We start from the raw sequence: 19,070 nt of genomic DNA on the forward strand, positions 1-19,070 counted from the left end.
CGGGGAGAAGGCGGGAGAATGGGGTTGAGAAACTTATCAGCCATGATTGAATGGCGGAGCAGACTCGATGGGCCGAATGGTCTAATTTCTGCTCCTATGTCTTATGGTCTCTTCCCCTTCCCTCACACCCTCTCTTTAGGTGCCAAATAAAATGCTTTTTTGAATGGTTTCAATATTTTGTTTTTTTTTTTCTAAAGGGAAAGAAACAGTCTGTTGAAGGAAGCAGAGGTCTTGCACAGAGCCAGATTTTCCCATATAATCCAAATTTATGGTATTTGCAATGAACCTGAATTTATGGGCATTGTGACGGAATACATGAGCAATGGGTCTTTGGACCAACTCCTTTATCAGGTATTGTGTTTAAGTGAAGATGTTCTTTATCGTAGTTATTCTATGCACATTGTTAACATGTAGCTCCTTATAGCAAACCATGGAAAGAAATAACAATTAAAAAAAAGAAAGGAAGGTTTGGACGTAAACCGTGCCTTTCATGACTTCAGGAAGTCCCACAGCACTTAAAAACAAGTTAAACGCTTTCAAAATGTAGTCATGTGTAATATAGGAAGTGCGAAAACCTATCAAGTGTGTGCAATGTAATATGCTAATCTCTGAGAAAGCTTGGACTTAAACTACACTGCATAATCGGAGATGGATTTTTACCTTGACTAATGGAAATTTAGATTTAAACTGGTTAATCTGGTTACTGGATTATCACGTGTCTAGTTACCTGAAATGAATGGCCAAATTATTTTGATGTTCCACTGAATAATAATTTTCCTCCCCAGACTATCTGTTGTTATCATTTTTTGACATTGGTGTGGATTTTAAGCTATTGATAGAATCTTCCCCTTGAGGTTGATCCTTTGGCTCTAAAACTGTGTTACACTAGGCTAGCTATGCTGTTGGACCTTTCACTACCAACAAATTATTTCAAATGGTGTCAAAATTATGTCTTGATGTAGCATTTGTTTCCATAGTTCATATGCTTTAAGGTATAGAATTACATTTACAAATTTATGCAATGGAGTTACTGGGTATAGGATTGTACTATACCCATTTCCAACTCCCTGCCACCAGTGTAGTAACATTATGATGAATGTTCAAGTGTGTGCTAGATACTTCCATACTCCTGCCTCTCCAGTACCTTTTGCTGTGGCTGCTTTGAGTTGGGCATTGATTGGAGTGTGGGAGCAAATTGCACACTAACCCTCACTGACAGATGTAGGGTGAGACGTACTCAGAGTCCTGTGTACCCATAAGAGAGGAGGTTTGTGGAGGTGGAATACATTCATCTGTTAGTCGATATCTGAAAACTGGATCCTTCGTCTGTACATTTACAATTAAACATTTTAATCATGAGATGCTGTGTGGCTGGGCACTAACCGTTAACAGGCTAAACCACATCTACGTTTAAACTTCTTGAAATATTAAGTTCTGTAAAGGAGTCAGGTGCATAATGATTTATCTTTCCAGATGAGTTCTCTTCTAAAAGCAGACCTGTGTTTTTCTGATACTTAGAAAGATACTTATCCAACACTTCCTTGGTCATTGCGACTTCGCATACTATATGAAATTGCACTGGGAGTGAATTTCCTTCACAACATGAACCCACCATTACTGCATCATGATCTGAAGGCACAAAATATTCTGCTGGATGGTGAATTTCATGTAAAGGTAAGAAATGTCATGTTCGGTCAGAGTTCAGTGTTATGCAATAACAATAATTGAATACTTCATGTTGAATAATTAGAACATTTTAATACCCTTTAAAAATTAGAATATTTGACAGTTTTCAGTGGTTTACTTTTGCCAATACTGGCAGAAATTTACCCTCTCCTGTGTAGCTCTTTTGGATAATTTGTTTCATTCTGGATGTCAACATAACACAAGTGCGTCACGCATGTCACCAAAGCCACATTTGGCAGGGCTGTCACTTAAGTGCACTTTTGCTACTGATGAGGCCAGTCGGAATGAGGGGGACCTTGGATTTGCTGCACTCGCTGGGTTGCTGCAGGTACAGGACAGGGAGCCATAGATTTGCCTGTGTAGTCTTGTAAAGTCCAACGTTCATTGGTAAACGTGGATCCAAAATGTGACAATTACAGCCTTAAGCAACAAACTGAATATCCTTATACAACGACAAATCCTTTTGCTTTCTTTTCCTATTACTGTACTCCTTCAGAGTGCAATTCCTGGGTGGTTTTGCCAGAGCTAGAGGCAGGTTGTTTATTCTCCTGCTCTGACTGTTCAGATGCTCTTTGTCAATGTCCTCTGGATTTCGGAGTCCGTAGGGGCCCCAACAAAGACTGCCCCACCTACACCAATGCAGGGGCAGAATTGGCTGATGGGAAGTAAGTCAGTATGTGGGGCTCTGACTGAGGGAAGAGCAAGTGGTGTGGAGTGGAAGCACTTTGAGCAGACTCCCCACTTCCATCTGACCTTTCTTCGTGTTGTCTCATGGGCCACCTGCCCTTCCCTGCTAACCAAGAGTGTCGAATGGTCAATGTGAGGCTTTCCTCCACCCTACCTAAGCTGTCAGGTGAGTGTACAGGCTATTAATGAGAGTCAGCATGCACTTGGTGGTCTGCCATGTCTGATTCTCCATGCAGTGGCCATGCTTACAATGGGAGCAGACATCAGCTCAAAAGCCTGAGACATCACGGTACTCATTTTAGATAAGGAGTACAGGGATCTCTCTGGAATTGTGCAGAGTGTCTCTGAAAAGGCTGACAGAACCTCTAACATTTTCTGCTGCTTCTCCATAATAGTTCTGTTTGATGATGACCTCCACCCCCCTCTTCAAGGCTCAGCATCTGCGCCCATTTAAGCAGAACTAGGAGTACTCAACCTTCACTGCTGCCCATGCCTCCATCGCCTGCTTCTGCTCACTTGTAGTTTGCTCTGCACAATGTGACATCCCAACTACTGCTTTTGGCGAGGTGTGCTTTTTTGCGCAGAAGTAGTGTTATGATGTTTCCTCAGAGTGAGTGACCTCCTCTGTGAAGAACTCCTCACCAGCTCCTGTGACATGCCAGAAGATGTGAATTGAAGCTGACAAAGCGAGATGACTCTAAGTCATCATTGCGCAGATAATATTTCAGTGCCGTCTATATTAGTGCATGTTGCATGACGTTTGGTTATGTTATATTTAATTCTGTCACCAAGATAGCTGGGAAACCTACATAGCCATGGCCAGGCATGTTGATACTTGGTTTATCTACAGCGCCTCCCCCTCTGCAGCTGCCAAAGTGGAGATATCTGGAGGACCACCCAGCACGGTTCTGCCTCTCCCTATTGTTCTGTTCTCTCTAGTGCAAGGAGAGAAATAAGGAACCTAAGAGTGTGACCTGTGGAATGTTTTGAGAGGATGGGAGAACTGCGCTTGTGGAGGGTTGCAGTGAGGGATGTATGTGACATTGCAATAAGATGAGGGTGAGTGTTAGTAGTGCACTAAGTAGAGGGTCGTGAGCCTTTGGAACTCTCTTCCTGGATAGGCAGTGGAAGTAGAGCTTTTGAATATTTTTAAGGCAGAGGTGGATAGATTCCTTGGTAAGCAAGGAGGTGGTAGGTTATCGGGGGTAGGCAGGATGCAGGTTTCCGGTTATTATCAGATCAGCCATGATTTTATTAAATAGTGGAGCAGGCTTGAGGGGCTGAATAGCCTACTCCTGCTCCTTGTTCATATGGGCAGGTATGGATATGACAAAGTGCCTCGAGAGAGGAATGGATTCACCAGCAAGTTGTGTTGGCCTGAGCAGTGAGATACAGGAGGAGCCTTGGAAGGCAGAGTCAGGGAGTTTGCACTTAAATGTGGAATTCTGTTCAGCGTTTCTGCCCTGATTGGGTGTTAAACCTTTTGCAGCACTGTATCCAAGAGCGAGACACTGTACTCTAGCTGCTGATTGCCTCTGCAATTTTTAGCCATGGCTGCTTTTTCCCTGAGGCTCTCTATTTCTTCCCATCCACGAGGTAGAGAAAAGTCTGAGGACCCTTACAGCCTCCAGACTGATGATTTAGGATACATCTGATAATGGTGGTGGAGCCTTTGGACGTTGTCTCTCGGTTTGTCCAGCTGCTGGTTCAGTTCTGATACCCCTGGAATGTTTCCATTCTGACCCTTGCAACACCCCTTTAAATAGTGGAACTGAAAGGGACTGCAGCAAGTCATCATCACGCCTGCTCTAATTGGTTGAGAAACCTGGCCGTCAATTGCAAATGCCATGGCTGACTCACAAAGCCACAGACAAGCTCACTGTTGGAACTCCCTGCTGCTGCCCCGCCACTGCAAGTGAGTTGGAACTTTAACATTCACTCTGTGGTGTAGTTCAGGTCAAGCTGAAACCTAAACTGAAACCCAAATGCAAAATCTAAATTCTGTGCTTGTTGTCAGAGTTATTTCATAAAAAATGACCAGGTAGAGTAACTTGATTTTAAATAGATTTATTTGTAGGCCACTGAACAGCATATTACTTTACTTATTACAAAAGACACACACTGAAATATTTTGCAATAGCTTGAATAAGTAGTAAGCATTTCAATGTCATTTCATATGGCTCATCGATTCTCTTCAGAGTGGAAATGCATTTTCATCAATGTTGAATTACATCTCAAAGTTCAGTGAGTGTAGAGCACAGAAACAAACCATTTGTCTCAGATCTAAGCCAGCAATTATGCTTTACATGAGCCTCCTGCCATTCTTCCATTGTTGGCCTTAGCAGTCAATTCTATAAAGCAGTCTTTACATCTCAAAGCTTACTTGTGGTGAGAGAAATGGCTTCTATAACTGCTGAAGGAAAATTATTGCAGCTCAACCTCGAGTATGCTGCCAGTGTCAACTCTAAATAACAGGAGCATGGCAGGATGATCCATCACGGCCTCCTCCTACGGTTCACACCAACATAGATGCCAGACCTCAGAAACAGCTGAACACTGGATACTGCAAAAGCTGTGGGCTTCCATAACATCTACTGCAGTGATGAAAATTTGTACCTCAGCACTAGCCATGCCTCTAGTCAGGCTGTTTCGGTCCAGCTACAACGCTGGCACGTACTCGACAAAAGAGTAAAGTTGCCCAGATGATTCACTGTCCATAGTCCTGTCCATAACAAGCAGGATAAATCCAGTCCAGCCATTTACCACCTCATCAGTCTACTCGCAGTCATCAGCAAAGTGATAGAAGGAGCCATCGATGGTGCTATCAAGAAGCAATGGTAGGACCCTAGGAAGTACAGAAGGCCAGAGGGACCTTGGTGTACATGTCCATAGATCCCTGAAGGTAGCAGCACAGGTAGATAAGGTGGTTAAGAAGGCACATGAGATACTTGCCTTTTTTAGCTGAGGCATAGAATATAAGAGCAGGGAGGTTATGTTGGAGCTGTATAAAACGCTAGTTAGGCCACAGCTGGAAGACTGTGTGCGGTTCAGGTCGCCACTCTGTAGGAAGGATGTGATTGCACTGGAGATGGTGCAGAAGAGAATCACCAGGATGTTGTCTGGGCTGGAGTGTTTCAGCTGTGAAGAGAGACTGGATAGGCTAGGGTTGTTTTCCTTAGAGCAGGGAAGGCTGAGGGGGGTGCCTGATAGAGGTACACAAAATTATGAGGGGCATAGATAGGGTAGATAGGAAGAAACTTTACCCCTTAGCGGAGGTGTCAATATCAGGGGGCATAGATTTAAGGTAAGGGGCAGGAGGTTCAGAGGAGATTTGAGGAAAATGTTTTCACCCAGAGGGTGTTTGGAAACTGGAACACACTGCCTGAGGGGCTGGTAGAGGCAGGAACCTCACAACATTTAAGAAGCATTTAGATGAGCACTTGAAATGCCAAACCATACAGGGCTATGGGCCGAGTGCCTGGAAAATGGGATTAGAATAGATAGGTGCTTGATGGCTGGCACAGACACTATGGGCCGATGGGCCTGTTTCTGTGCTGTATAACTCTGACACTTGCATACCAATAACCTGCTCACCGCTGCTCAGTTTGGGTTCCATGAGGACTACTTGACTCCAGAACTTATTACTGTCTTGGTCCAAACATGGACGAAAGAACTGGATTCTGGAGGGAAAATGAGATGACCGTCCTTGTCCAAGAGTGGTATTAAAGAGCCCTGGTAAAATTGCAGTCATCGAAAATCAGGGGGGAAATTGGCTGGAATCATGCCATTGGCCGGAATCATACCATGCACAATATTCAATGGCATTGCCATAATCAAAATCCTAACTAACAACTTCCTAGTGAAATCGCGGTTCACCAGAAACTTAACTGGACCATCTCACATAAATATTGTGACGACAAGAACAGGTCAGAGGTTGGGAATTCTGCAGAGAGTAACTCACCTCGCCAAAGCCTGTCCACTGTCTACAAGGCACAAGTCAGGAGTGTGATGGAATACTCCACTTGCCTTGATGAGTGCAGCTCCAAAAACAGTCCAGAAGCTCAACAGCATCCAGCACAAAGTAGCCTGCTTGATTGGCATCCCATCTACTAACTCAAAACATTGACTCCATCCACTACTGATGCAACTTGGTTGCAGGGTGTACAATCTATGAGATGGAGTGTAGCAATTTGCCAAAGAATCTTCGAAAGCACATTCCAAACCCAGGGACTCCAAAATCTAGAAGGACAAATGCAGCTACATGGGAACTCCACTAACTCCAAGTCACACACCGCCTTTTACTTGGAAATCTATCACTGTTCTTCACTGCTGTTGGGGAAAAATACTAGAACTACCTCAGTTCCAGCGTTATTGAAGTACCTTTACCACACGGATTGCAGCTGTTCAAGAAAGCGGCTTACCACCACCTTCTCAAATGTAATTAGGAATGGGTATTGAATGCTGGCCTCACCAGCAACACTGACATCCCATGAATGAATGGATTTTTAAACAATATTTATTCAACAAAATGGCTGTTTTATTCTCTTCATATTCCGTTAAGGATATTCAGGCATTCCTTCTAAAGCATGTCACAATGATGTGATTTTTCTTCTGTTTAAACAAAAGACTGATTTATTTTGTAATAAAGTATCAGGGTATTTGATTAGCTAAGTTCAATAGTGGATTTTTATTGTTTGTTTAGATTGCAGACTTTGGGCTGTCAAAATGGCGCCGTTTGACAATGAGTAAATCATCAGGCCTTAAATCTCCCACTGCCGGAGGGACAGTTATCTACATGGCTCCAGAGCAGTATGAGCCTAACAAAGCAAAGCGTGCAGATGTAAAACATGACATGTACAGGTAAAGTTAGATGGTTTCTTTACACTTTAAGAATTGAATAAAATAATTATTTTGAATGGTTTCTCATTATTATTTATTGCATGAGACTGGCACACCATGAAATTTGATGTATTGCTGTTTCCAGTTCAAAAAAAAGATTTTACCCGCCACCTAATATTAGCCTAGTTTTGCAATGTAGTGTCTAATAATTGGTTTAAAATCCCCATATTCTGAGTTTGGAAACATTTATATTTTTGTAAAGAATCTGCTGGCACATGCTGTGCTTTTAGAAGGCAAATTTATCTGCTATTCCGATCCTTATGTTTATGATGTAGGGAATTGCCTAAGAGCTAATAGTTGCAACTTTAACTCACCCCAGCGCCCCATCCCCGACATGCAAGCAAAGGAGGTTAAATTCTTGAAAATTGAATCCTGACTCCAGCCTGCCACGTACGTGATTCAGGCTCCCACTTAAGCTAGGCCAGAGCATACTTATGCAGAAATTGTGACACATTGAATTCAACAGCACCACAACATAATATTAATGTCAAGCCAAGAGGAGGTGCGTGCTGTTCACTGCTTAGCAACAGGACCATGGTGGAAAGAGGTCAAATAAGTCTTCAAAATGCCTTTTTCTCTGTGGATCTTGAAAGCAAAGACTACCAGTGGACTGGCAGGTGACATTCATCAACTTGTGGTTGTACAGTCAAAGGTGCTTGAGTCATTGGCATGTTAAAGTAATATACTTGCACGGTATCCACTCTGTTCTGATGTGAACAACCTGTTACTCCAGGCTGTTGCTGCCACCAGGACTTTGCTGCTGTGTGGACATGTTTATCAAAATCCATATGGTTTAAATATTGCAATGAAATAGGTCTTAGACCCTTCATTGAGTGCTTAGCCTCCTCCCACCCTGATCGTGACAAAATTGCCAGCCATATCTACAGAGACTACAAAGAAATTCAGTCATCCTATATCAACAGCCAAACTCACCCTGGAACCCCTCCTTCCACTGACTGCCGGCAACCATTCCAAAGGCTGCAGTGTGCTGCAGATAAATTCCCACGCATGCCCACTGGTCAGCTGGTGAACCTGGCCAAGTGGTGAAGTGGACAAGTGTAATGTGGAACCCCAGGAAGTTTTATTTAGATGAGGACCTGCCATTAAGATTATCAAGGTCGCCTCATCTCTGGCCTCTTCGGGTGTTCTGCCCGCTGCTGGATTCATCTGCACCATTTCCACCGCACCTCTGGTAAAAGTGAGGTCAGTGTCACACTTGACATTGTGTTTGTGTGTTGAAGGAAGAATCGACTTGGATATCTGGTATGGTAACAGATGGAAGAGGAGTAACATTTCAGTATATAGAATGATTACAGCATAGAGGAGGCCATTTAGCCTGTCATCGGGAAATGACACTAGGTGTATTGCTTGTTTGGAGAACCGGTGCAGACACAAGGGGCCGAATGGCCTCTTTCTGTGCTGTAATAATTCTGTGATTCTGTGTCTGTGTCGACTCTCTGCTAGAGAGAGAGCTCATCCTACTCAACCCCTTTTACCCATAACACTGAAATATTTTTCTTCAGTGCTTATCCAATTATTATCCATTTTAAAAGCCATGATTAAACCTCCCCTTCTATACACTCTCTCAGGCAATGCATCCCTACCCAAATCATCTTAATCAGACCTGCACATGAACACACAAACAAGGACAGGAAAAGACCAACCAGGCCTTCGAGACTGTATTTTGGCAAAAATAGTGTACTGAATTCCATCATCCCCATCCTCTCACCCACTCCCACACAGCAACGCAACCTCCTGGGAGAAGCAAAAAAAGTGCAAAATGCTGGAGTTTGAGTTTGTGAGTCACGTCAGGTTAACGAGCTCCACAGTACAGTGCAATGGAGTTACGGATATTCAGTGGAATTGGCACAGTTTTGTGCCATGAGGTTCATGATCTTAGTTTCCTCATAAGTGTTTACAGTACCGCGCTTTTTGAAAGAGTTCTGTATGATAGTTTGTTTCCTTTGACAAGCTGAGACATTTATATCTAAAGTTATGCTTTTCAGAAATGTATTTTAAGTTTATCATTTTAGATGTGTTGATGTACCCGGACTTTCTGATCTGTTGTAGTTGTTGATGTGCTCACAATGAAGGTGAAAATGTGTCTCCATGAACCTCTAAACTAGGACTGTGCGTGCATGCGTGTGTTTGTGTGTTTGTTTTTAGAGGAATGTATTTGCCAATTAAGTGGCAGTCTGACAGTAGTCATAACAATCTTTATGCCAGCCAAAGAGTGATTAGTCCTGTACAGGACAGTTTTACAGGCTTGCATGACCCATATGATGAAAAGAGGCCACTCACACCCATTGGTCAGGAGTATCCCAGAGGATATTAGCCTAGAATTGAGAGCCAGGTCTTGGGTCTCCCTTCACTGGGAATGGTTGGACCAGTGTTTAAACTATGTACCTTCTGACTCAGCGATAGGATGTTATCACTAGCCAAAGGCTCGCTCTATGATAGTGTAACGATGACTTCTATCAACTTTAAAAACATCATCCAGACATCTTGAGGGGAATTTTATCCCAACTAAGATATGAGGGATTGTTGTGGGGTTAATTTAGTAAGTATGGGCCAAACCTACCCAATATTCAACCACAGCAAGTTAGGAGAGGTCTGAGTAACCCTGAAGAAACACCTCTGTAATTATCATATTATAATGAGACTTTGTTCCTCAGATTTTAGAAGCCATTTAAAATTAATGGTTTCAGGCTAGGTTACACAATACTTGGGGGAAACCCAGTAGCTGAAGGGAGGCGGAGCCTGCCAGATCCAGTGGGTAAGTGCTTTTCCAACAATGTTCGCAGGCCAAGAAGAGCACAGGCATGCTTCGCTCACAGCTGGCCAGTCAAGCAAATCTTCTGCAACCTGTCCCTTCCCACGATCAGCTGACATTTCCCCCCACCACCTGCAATTTCTTTTCCCTCCCGCCACTTTCTTCCTTCAGATTGACAAACGCCCCCAAGCTTCCCTTCCCTCGATCTCTCTTTCCTTCTGTGTTGCTGTGCTCCAAGTATCCCCTCACCCCACCATGTTTGCCAGATTCCAGGAACCGTCCTCAAAAGTCCCCGGCTGCCGCCTTCTGTCACCGGCTTTCCCACCCGGCGGTGGATCAGGAAATAGGGTATGAAAATGCTAACAATGTCCTGCAGTCAAATTTGGCAGGGCCTCTACGTTTCTCACATTTCTGCATTTCCTGACTGCAAACAGGCGTCCCTAACTCCCTGTAAATATTGGGACACTTGTAACTTCTATTAAACTGTAAATATGGCAGTTACCAGTTGCAGTTTGTTCTGTAAGTTCTATAAATGTGGTGTTAGTGGGAACTGCGCTGGCAAAAGTAGATGCTGTTGAACCAAGATCATGCATCATGTGAGAAGGAGGAAGAGAAGAGCTCAACCCATCCAGATAAGATACAGCAATGTACACGATCTACACAACCTCCTTACAGAGGCAAAAAAATTGGATGGGAAAAATAAATCTGGGACTAATTCCTAAACAAATACCTAGGATAATTAAGCAAGTCCACAGGACTGCAACAGCTCAATAGTCATCAATCCCCTAGCAATACTCTTCAAGCTCCTAGAAATCTTAACATGTTAACTTTTGAATATTGCTGGAAAGAGGGACATGTTGCCAAAGTTCTCATCTTGCACTCATCAGGACAAGCGCAAGATGAGTGCATGACAAAAAGCTTCGGCTACATGTCTCTCTTTTCATCAATATTCAAGTTCTGTACTACTGAATAACCTTAACTTTTATAACTGGAGATATCCTCATCACTCAAAACTGATGATCTTCCTGTTCAAAGGACTAGAATTTATGTACATGTTTTTTGTTTAAATATTTCAAATGTGCTAATTTTTTTGAAACATTTTCCAAGAATCAAAATGCTTTTGAAGAATTTACTTGTAAAAATATTCCACTGTCATTGTATGTTTTAAATTGCTTCAAGCAGAGCTCGTGCAGAGTGAGTTGTCACCTAAATAATTAGGTTGAATAACATGTGTGCTTGTTAGTTACTACAGATAGTTCAAAAGTCTTGTGTCTAAATATGCTTTGTTCCCTTCAAAGCTACTCAATAATAATGTGGGAAGTCCTTTCAAGAAAACAGCCATTTGAAGGTCAGTTCTATTCAATTTTGATTTCAGGCCTTCTGCTGACTTTATCCTGTATAAATGTAATTGATAAATTTTAATCTATTAAGTTCTAGGCATTATTATCAACAATCTTTAATTATCCGGGGGTGCGGAGCGATAAAGAGAAAACAGAGACCTACAGGCCAGTTAGCATGACATCAGTCACTGGGACAATGCTGGAAACCATTAGTTAGGATGTGGTAACAGGACACTTAAAACCACACTGACTCTGGTTTTCTACGAAAGGAAAATTATGTTTGACATACCTATTATAGTTTTAGGAGGAAATAACCAGCAGGAGAAGGAGGAACTAGTTCAAAATTTCAAAAGGCTTTCAATAAAGTGCCAGGCAAAAGGTTGTTCCAGTAGATAAGGGCCCATGGGGTTGGAGTTTTAAGTTAGCATAGTCTAGCCAGCGATGCCTGCATCCCATGAATGAAAAAATAAAGAAAAAATAGATAAGATTGGTTAAAGGGCAGTAAACAGAGAGTAGGTATAAATAGGTCATTTTCAGGTTGTCAGGCTGTAACCAGTGGAGTGCTGCAGGGATTGGTGCTGGGAGTCAGCTATTTACAATCTTTATGAATGACTTAGATGGAGGGACCGAGTGAAATGTACCCAAGTTTGCTGATGGTACAAGGCTAGGTGCGAAAGTAAGCTGTGAGGAGAATGCAGAGAGCCTGTGAAAGGTTATAGAAAGGTTAAGTGAGTGTGCAAGAAGATAGCAGCTGGAGTATTTTGTGGGGAAACGTGAGGTCATTCACTTTGATAGAAAGGGTAGAAAAACAGAATATTTTTTAAATGATGAGAAATTATGAAATGTAGGTGTTGAGAGGGATTTGAGCTCTCCTTGTAAACAAAACCAATTACCATGAAGACACGGCAAGCAATTAGGAAGACAAATGGTATGTTGGCCATTATTACAAGGGATTGGAGTACAAAAGTAAGGAGGTCTTACTACAATGTTATATAGACTTTGGTGAGTCGTCACCTGGATTGCTGTGTACACGTTTGGTCTCTGTACATAAGGAAGGATATATTTACTTTTGAGGAGGTGCAACAAAGAATCACTGGACTGATTCCCAAAATAAGGGTTGTCCTATGAGGAGGAATTGAGTACAATGGTTCTATACTCTGGAGTTTAGAATAATAAGAGGTGATCTTGTTTAAATATAGATTCTGAGAGATTTGACCTGGTTGATGTTGAGAGGCTGCTCCCCTTAGCTGGAGACTTGAGTAAATAATCAAGACTGACATTTCAGTGCAGTATTGAGGGAGTGCTGCTTTGTTGGAAGGGCTCTCTTTCAGATGAGATGTTAAACTGAGGCTGAGACTGCCCCCCTCAATTGGATGTAAAAAATTCACATTATTAGTTCTCCTAGTGTTCAGGCCAACATTTATCCCCGAGCCCACATGAGCAAAACAGATTGTGTGATCATTTATTTATTTGCTATTTGTGGATCTTACTGTGTGCAAATTGACTGCTGCATTACACCAGTGACAAACATTTTAAAACTATCTCATTGGCTGTGAAGTGCTTTGGGATTTAGTGAAAAGTACTATATAAACGCCGATCGTGCTTGTGTCTTTTTCTGCATTGTAATAATTTTGCCCTTGTTATTTAAGGTGCATTGAAAAATTGTAAGCTTTTAAAAATTAGGAAATTCCCAAATTATTTTCAACAAAATTGATCATTTAACGCTTTGTACTGCTGCATAGTGTACTTTGGTAAAAAATATCTTTTTGATCTCCTAAATGATCCATTACTTTAAATGAAAATGTCTGCATGAAGTAACTTCTGTCCAGTCAGAAGATGATTAAGCACAGGATAATTATAAAGAAGCTTTGATTTTGCAACTTTATTTTTTAAATGTGTTGTTCTTTTTCTCCATTGTGTAACTTGTTTACATTTTAAATGTAAAAGGTTTTCAATTGTTAATGTTAAGATGCCGCAAATTTTAATTGTTATGAAAAAATGTTTTGTTTATACTGTGGTTCAAGCTTCTCATCTGCAGTTCTCTTTCTCAGATGCTACAAACCCAGTGCAGATCATGTTTAGTGTACTGCAGGGTTCCCGACCTGACACCAGTGAGGAAAGCTTATCATTGGACATCCCGAGCCGCAAAACTCTGCTTGCGCTAATGATTAGTGGCTGGTCTCAAAACCCTAATGAACGGCCTTCCTTTGTTAGTAAGTTGTTGCAAATATGCGGAATATGCAAAGTTAGAGTAATGAGTGATTGCAATAATTTGGTGCCAACATGGGATCTTTAATCCGCTGTTAACTGAAATTCTCCTTTACTTATGGCAGTTATTCCCTCATTCAATCATGACATGCTCCTCATTTTTAATTCAGCGAGATTGTAATTCTATTGGTTTTACACAGCCTTCCCTTCTCCTACTGAAGCTGCAACACTAGCCACTTAGTTGGAGACTTGAACAAGTTCCTGGTAGGATCTGGAATACATGTGTCAGCAAAACTGACTTCCATAGCACTCCAGCACAAACCCACCATTCTCCTACAATGGAATCGGTGGCTGGTTCTTCCAGATCAGAATCCTAACTGCCTCATCTCCTTCTCACGGTGAATATCCACTTACATTTTCTTTATTCTCTTGAATCCAATCACATCGCTGACTTATTAACCCCAACTTGCTAGACCAGTTTAATATCTATGACTCCCTGTAAACTGGATCATCAAAAATTAATGCATTTTGAAATGATATTAAGGTGATTAGAATGATCCTTGGGCAGTGAGGTGTAGCCAAAGTTTATTCAATTAAAGAATTGACATATTAGCCACTTTTTTGCCACTTCTTTGAAAAAAAGAACCTTCTCCATATCATGGTCCATACAGCTGATTCAATCAGATAAAGACATATCTGAGCACTCGATTACTATCGTAGGCTGTGAAAATCAATCATTTGTGCACCAGGAGTAAAACAAATTCTGTGGCAAAAATTATTTATGTACGGATTGCAATTCTCTGTTGACATTGTGGTTTGAACAGTTAATAGAAGTGTTTAGATGAAAAACTCAGTCTCCTGTATATTAAAAAAACTGCTGAACCACAGATTTTACAGAACTTGTGGTTATCTGGCATGTGCTGTTACACATATGAATGGAAATTGGTATTGCAAAGAAAAGTACTTTCAGAATTTCCCCTTTCTATAGTATTTAGAAGTTCTTTAACAAATTAAAAAGCAGGTTTGCAGCCCTGTAATGTGCCAAAGCCTTGAAAATTAACATTTTTTTCAGCGCTAAATTTCCATTCAACTAATTAAATATTGGGAAGACTGAAGCCGTTTTCTTTACTCTTTGCAGCAACCTTCAATCCCTAGGTAACAACTGCATCCCTCCCCCTTACAGTTGTCTCAGACCAAACCAGACTATTCCCAACCTTGGTGTAATATTTATCCCAAGATGAGCTTCCGACCACATATTTGCCTCATCACTAAGTTTGCATATTCCTGACTTGGGCCCTGCCTCAGCTCATCTACTGTTGAAAACCTCATTCATGCCTTTGTTAGCTTAAGATTTGGCTATTCCCGTGCACTCCTGACTAGCCTCCGTAGACTTGAGGTCATCCAAAACTCTGCTGCTTGTGTCCTCACTTATACTAGGGACAGAATTTAGTTGAGGAACCAGTGGAAGCCCTGATATCATCTTTCCTCCGAAGGCCTGAATCAGGCATTTAACTGGGCAGCTTCAGGCCTCCCTCTGAATTAAGCCCCTCCTAGGGTGGAAATGTCTCCCCCGAGAACTGCCAGCCAATCAAAAACTGGCAACTGCAGTACCGGCAGTGCTATTGGGAGTGGTGGTCGCTGCCAGTATTGCACTAGGGCCTATGCCAAAGATCACTGATGGATCTTCTGGAGACAGGTAAGTGGGGCAGGATGGGGTTCCCAGAGAGGGGGGTTGCTGGCTGGGGGAATGGGGAATCAACAGAAAGGGCAGAGGGGTGGCTCATACCCCTCCTCCCCACTTTCTTAATGCCACGTCTTCCATCAGGCACAGAGTGCCTGAGTACGAGGAACAACCCTAGAAGGCCACAGGCAAGCAGCCTCCTTGGATGGCGTTTCCTCCACCCATACCAGCAGCAATGGGATGAGGCCCTTCAGTAGCCCATAATTGGCCACTGAAGGGCCTCAGTTAGCTCCGTGTGGGAAGGCTACTCACAAGCTTCCAGTCCTGGACTTAATCAGAGGGAGGCAGGAAGGCAGCGGGACCTCCACTCTGCACCCTCCCGCACAATCACACTGTCCCTACAACCTCCAAAGTCACCTCTGAGGGGGGCATTAAACTCTGACCCAAGTCTCCTTTACTCATCACCCCTTTAATCGTTGACCTACATGGACTCCCAGTCAAGCAATATCTTGTTATTAAAATTCACATCCTAGTTTTCAAATGCCTCCATGATCTTGCCTGTCCCTATCTCTGTAATCTCTCCCAGCTCCACAATCCTCCAGGATAGCTGCGCTCATGTAATCCTGGCCTCTTGAGCATCCCTGATTTTAGTCGCTCCACCATTGATGGCCGTGCCTTCAGCTGCCAAGGCACTAAGCTCTGGAAAACCCTCCCTACATCTGTCTGGCTCCCCACCTCGCTTTTGGCATTAAGGCACTTCTTAAAACCTACCTCTTTGACCAAACTTTAGGTCATCAGACCTAATATCTCCTTCTGTGGTTCTGTGTATATATTTTTGCTTTAAAATACTCCTGTGAAAAGTCCAAAAATACAATCCTGATGGGCTAAATATTGTTTTCAAACAAAATCTCTTTGAGGTCTTCCAATAGCCTATGTGGACTTGCTGTACCATTGGTTGATCCAGTTTCTTGAAAAACAGTGCCTCCATTTTTGAAAAAAAGCCAGCTTCAGTATATATCGTATCAGGGAAACCACCCTTTAAAACACCTTTGATGTCCTTCGTAATGGCGGAGACAAAGGTGCCCTTAACCCAGCACAACTATGGCATAATGACTGGAAATACCTGGCAAGGTGGCTTCCCTCATTTAAAGGGCATCCAAATGCAACTGAAAAGAAGTCAGGGAGCTGGAGTAACTGTGGGCAGAATCGCCCCAGATTTGCACTAAATGCAGTAGCGGGTGGGGATAAAGGGCGTTTTACCCGCCGGCCATAATGGCAGGTTTTTGCGCTGTGTCATCCCAATCCCGCCTCATTCGTCATGTGTTCCTGGGAAACACATTGTGTCGCTGGCGGGGAGCCTTCGATTCACCTGCCACACCGTCACTTCGCCAGTTCCACACGCCGGGCGCCATATTTACAGCGCAGCTGTGTGCACATTTCTCAGTGCTTTCAGCCCGGGAGGGCACCGGTGAAGGCACGGGCCCAAAAGCCAGAAGGAGTGCAGCCCCCCGATTCAGTGGCGCATCCCTGGGATGCCTTCTGGGCACTGTTGGAGTCTGCCATGATGTGCTGTATCCCCCCCTCCCACCCCGCTCTGGCCTCAGGAAACCCATCAGTGTCATCACTTCAGCTTGGGAGGCAGTGGTAGTGGTGGTCAGTGCCAATGCTGCACAGAAGAGGTTCGCCTTCTAGTGCAGAAAGAGGAAGAATGATGTCATCCATGCCACTAGAGTAAGGCAGCCATCTCAGCACTCAAGATTTGCATTCACAAGGCCATCACACATTCACTGGCATCTCACTCACTGTCAGCTCAAGAGACATCACCACTCACTCTCTCACACGCACCCTCACATCTCCATCTGGCCACATCTCCTATGGAGACTTCCTCCTCAGCCCTCACGCTCTTGAGGCCACTTGCACAGGTCAACATATGCCCCCAAACACAACCTGGGATACCCTCCTTCCCCAATACAACTCTCATGCTGCAGGTTCTTCCCCTGCCTGAGGCCACTTCTCCCCTTCCCCAAGCAAGTCCTAGTCCTGCAGCCATTGAAAAGCCACCCCCATCTTATGGCTGGTCTGGTAGGAAGAGACCTGCTCGTGAGCCCTCCTAAAAGTGATGTGGTGCTGCCTGCAAAGCCTGGCACTGATGACCACGAGTGCTGATCGAAGCAAGGTAGGCAAACACACCTTGAAGTCCCGAGCGAAGTGCAGCTCACCAGGTGCACATCGCTTATGCTCAGTTGCGAAACACATCGGTGTGTGAATACACGGACATGCTTGGATGATTCAGTGTGTGGGGGGGTGGGTGGGGTGATGGGGGGAGGGGGGGGATGATTCCGGCAAGCTGGGCTTATAATGATATGCAGATGTATTACAATGAGTTTCCTGATGTTCGACAGCGGAATACACAGCCCGCCATTGGCCGGCAGAGCAGACGATTGCAAACTGGCTTCACAATGTTGTGAAACTGATTTTTGGCCTTCTTGGCATATTGATGGCTCACGCTGCCAAGCACGTCCAATGCCAGTGGGCATGGAACATTCCGCCCTGTGTCTTAACATAAATCAGGAATTTGGGCATCTTAATATTGATTTCGTGATTGAAATTTGGGCAACTATTTTATTTGGAAGCATATGATTTGAATTGAATAATTCAACAGCAATAGAGTGAAGGTGAAGTTATTTGCCCATAACTTCTGATCTCTGGGGTGCCATACCAAGAGGATACCCCAAAGATGCGCTGGGAGTCCTCCCTCCCCCCACCCCCCAACCCACCTCCAGAAGTCCTACTTAACGATTGCACAGCAACTGTTTGGGAAATTCACACTTCCGTTGGGCAATTGCCCTGCACTGAGAACTATCCGAAAATGCGATTTAATTTGTAAACTTTGGATGGTTCTGATTGTTTTACAGTAATAGTTACCCAGAAAAAGTTAGAAGAATTAAAACCACTTCCAACTCCTGGGTAACTATAGTACTGACCTTCCATGGGAACCCCCAACTACATGAGCCTGCCGAATACCCACCCCCCAACCCCCTGACCCACAACGGGACTCCCCCCACCTTCACCCGACTGCCTTCCCAACCCCCCCAACTAGACCCCCACCCTCTCTGACTGCCCTCCTCACCCCCTGACTGCCACCAATCCTTGATTACTCCCAACTGGGGGAGATGGTGGCATAGTGGAATTGTCACTGGACTAGTATTCCAGGAACCCAAGGTAATCCTCGGAGGACCTGGGTTTGAATCCCACAACAGATGGTAAAATTTGAATCCAACAAAATTCTGGAGTTAAGAGCCTGATAATGACCCTGAAACCATTGCTGATTGCCATAAAAACCCATCTGGTTCACTAATGTCCTTTAGGGAAGGAAACCTGCTTCCTTAGCTGGCCTGGCCTAATGTGTCTCCAGACCCACAGCAATGTGATTGACTCCTAAATGCCCCCTGAACAAGGGTAATTAGGGAGGGGCAATAAATGCTAGCCTAGCCAGTGACGCCTACATCCCATGAACAAATTTTTTTTAAAAACTACTTTCACCAACTACCCTCACTGACCACGCCATCTGACCACCCGACCCTCCCCACTGACCAACTGATCCCAGCACTGACCACACCCCTTGTCCGCCCTGCGCCCCCCCACCTACCAACCACCCCTCCCTCCCACCCTATCCCCAACCCTACACACTTACTTTCTCCTTGGGTTCTCAACGTGGCTGGATGTTTAAACTTATCGACTTTACGGCAGCAATGCCGTAAAAAGGGGCCACAGCTTCCCTCTGTCCCATCTGCCT

The 19,070-nt window shown here is 43.7% G+C and overlaps 1 protein-coding gene and 1 pseudogene across 2 annotated transcripts in view; both read left to right on the top strand.

Annotated features, from left to right (window-relative positions):
• Window positions 1–19,070, top strand: part of ripk2 (receptor-interacting serine-threonine kinase 2) — a 64,648-nt gene that overhangs the window by 22,898 nt on the left and 22,680 nt on the right. Inside the window, exons 2-6 of one of the 2 annotated variants that reach the window (XM_078540707.1) lie at window positions 198–351; window positions 1,519–1,674; window positions 7,076–7,233; window positions 11,344–11,393; window positions 13,437–13,598. In XM_078540707.1, coding sequence (XP_078396833.1) covers window positions 198–351; window positions 1,519–1,674; window positions 7,076–7,233; window positions 11,344–11,393; window positions 13,437–13,598 — 680 coding nt within the window. The remainder of the gene's footprint in view (window positions 1–197; window positions 352–1,518; window positions 1,675–7,075; window positions 7,234–11,343; window positions 11,394–13,436; window positions 13,599–19,070) is intronic. The other variant, XM_078540708.1, reaches the window with a different exon arrangement.
• On the top strand, window positions 7,835–8,045 carry LOC144680145 (small nucleolar RNA SNORA53; annotated as a pseudogene).

This window comes from Cetorhinus maximus, chromosome 4, assembly GCF_964194155.1.
Source record: "Cetorhinus maximus chromosome 4, sCetMax3.hap1.1, whole genome shotgun sequence".
Lineage (NCBI taxonomy): Eukaryota > Metazoa > Chordata > Chondrichthyes > Lamniformes > Cetorhinidae > Cetorhinus > Cetorhinus maximus.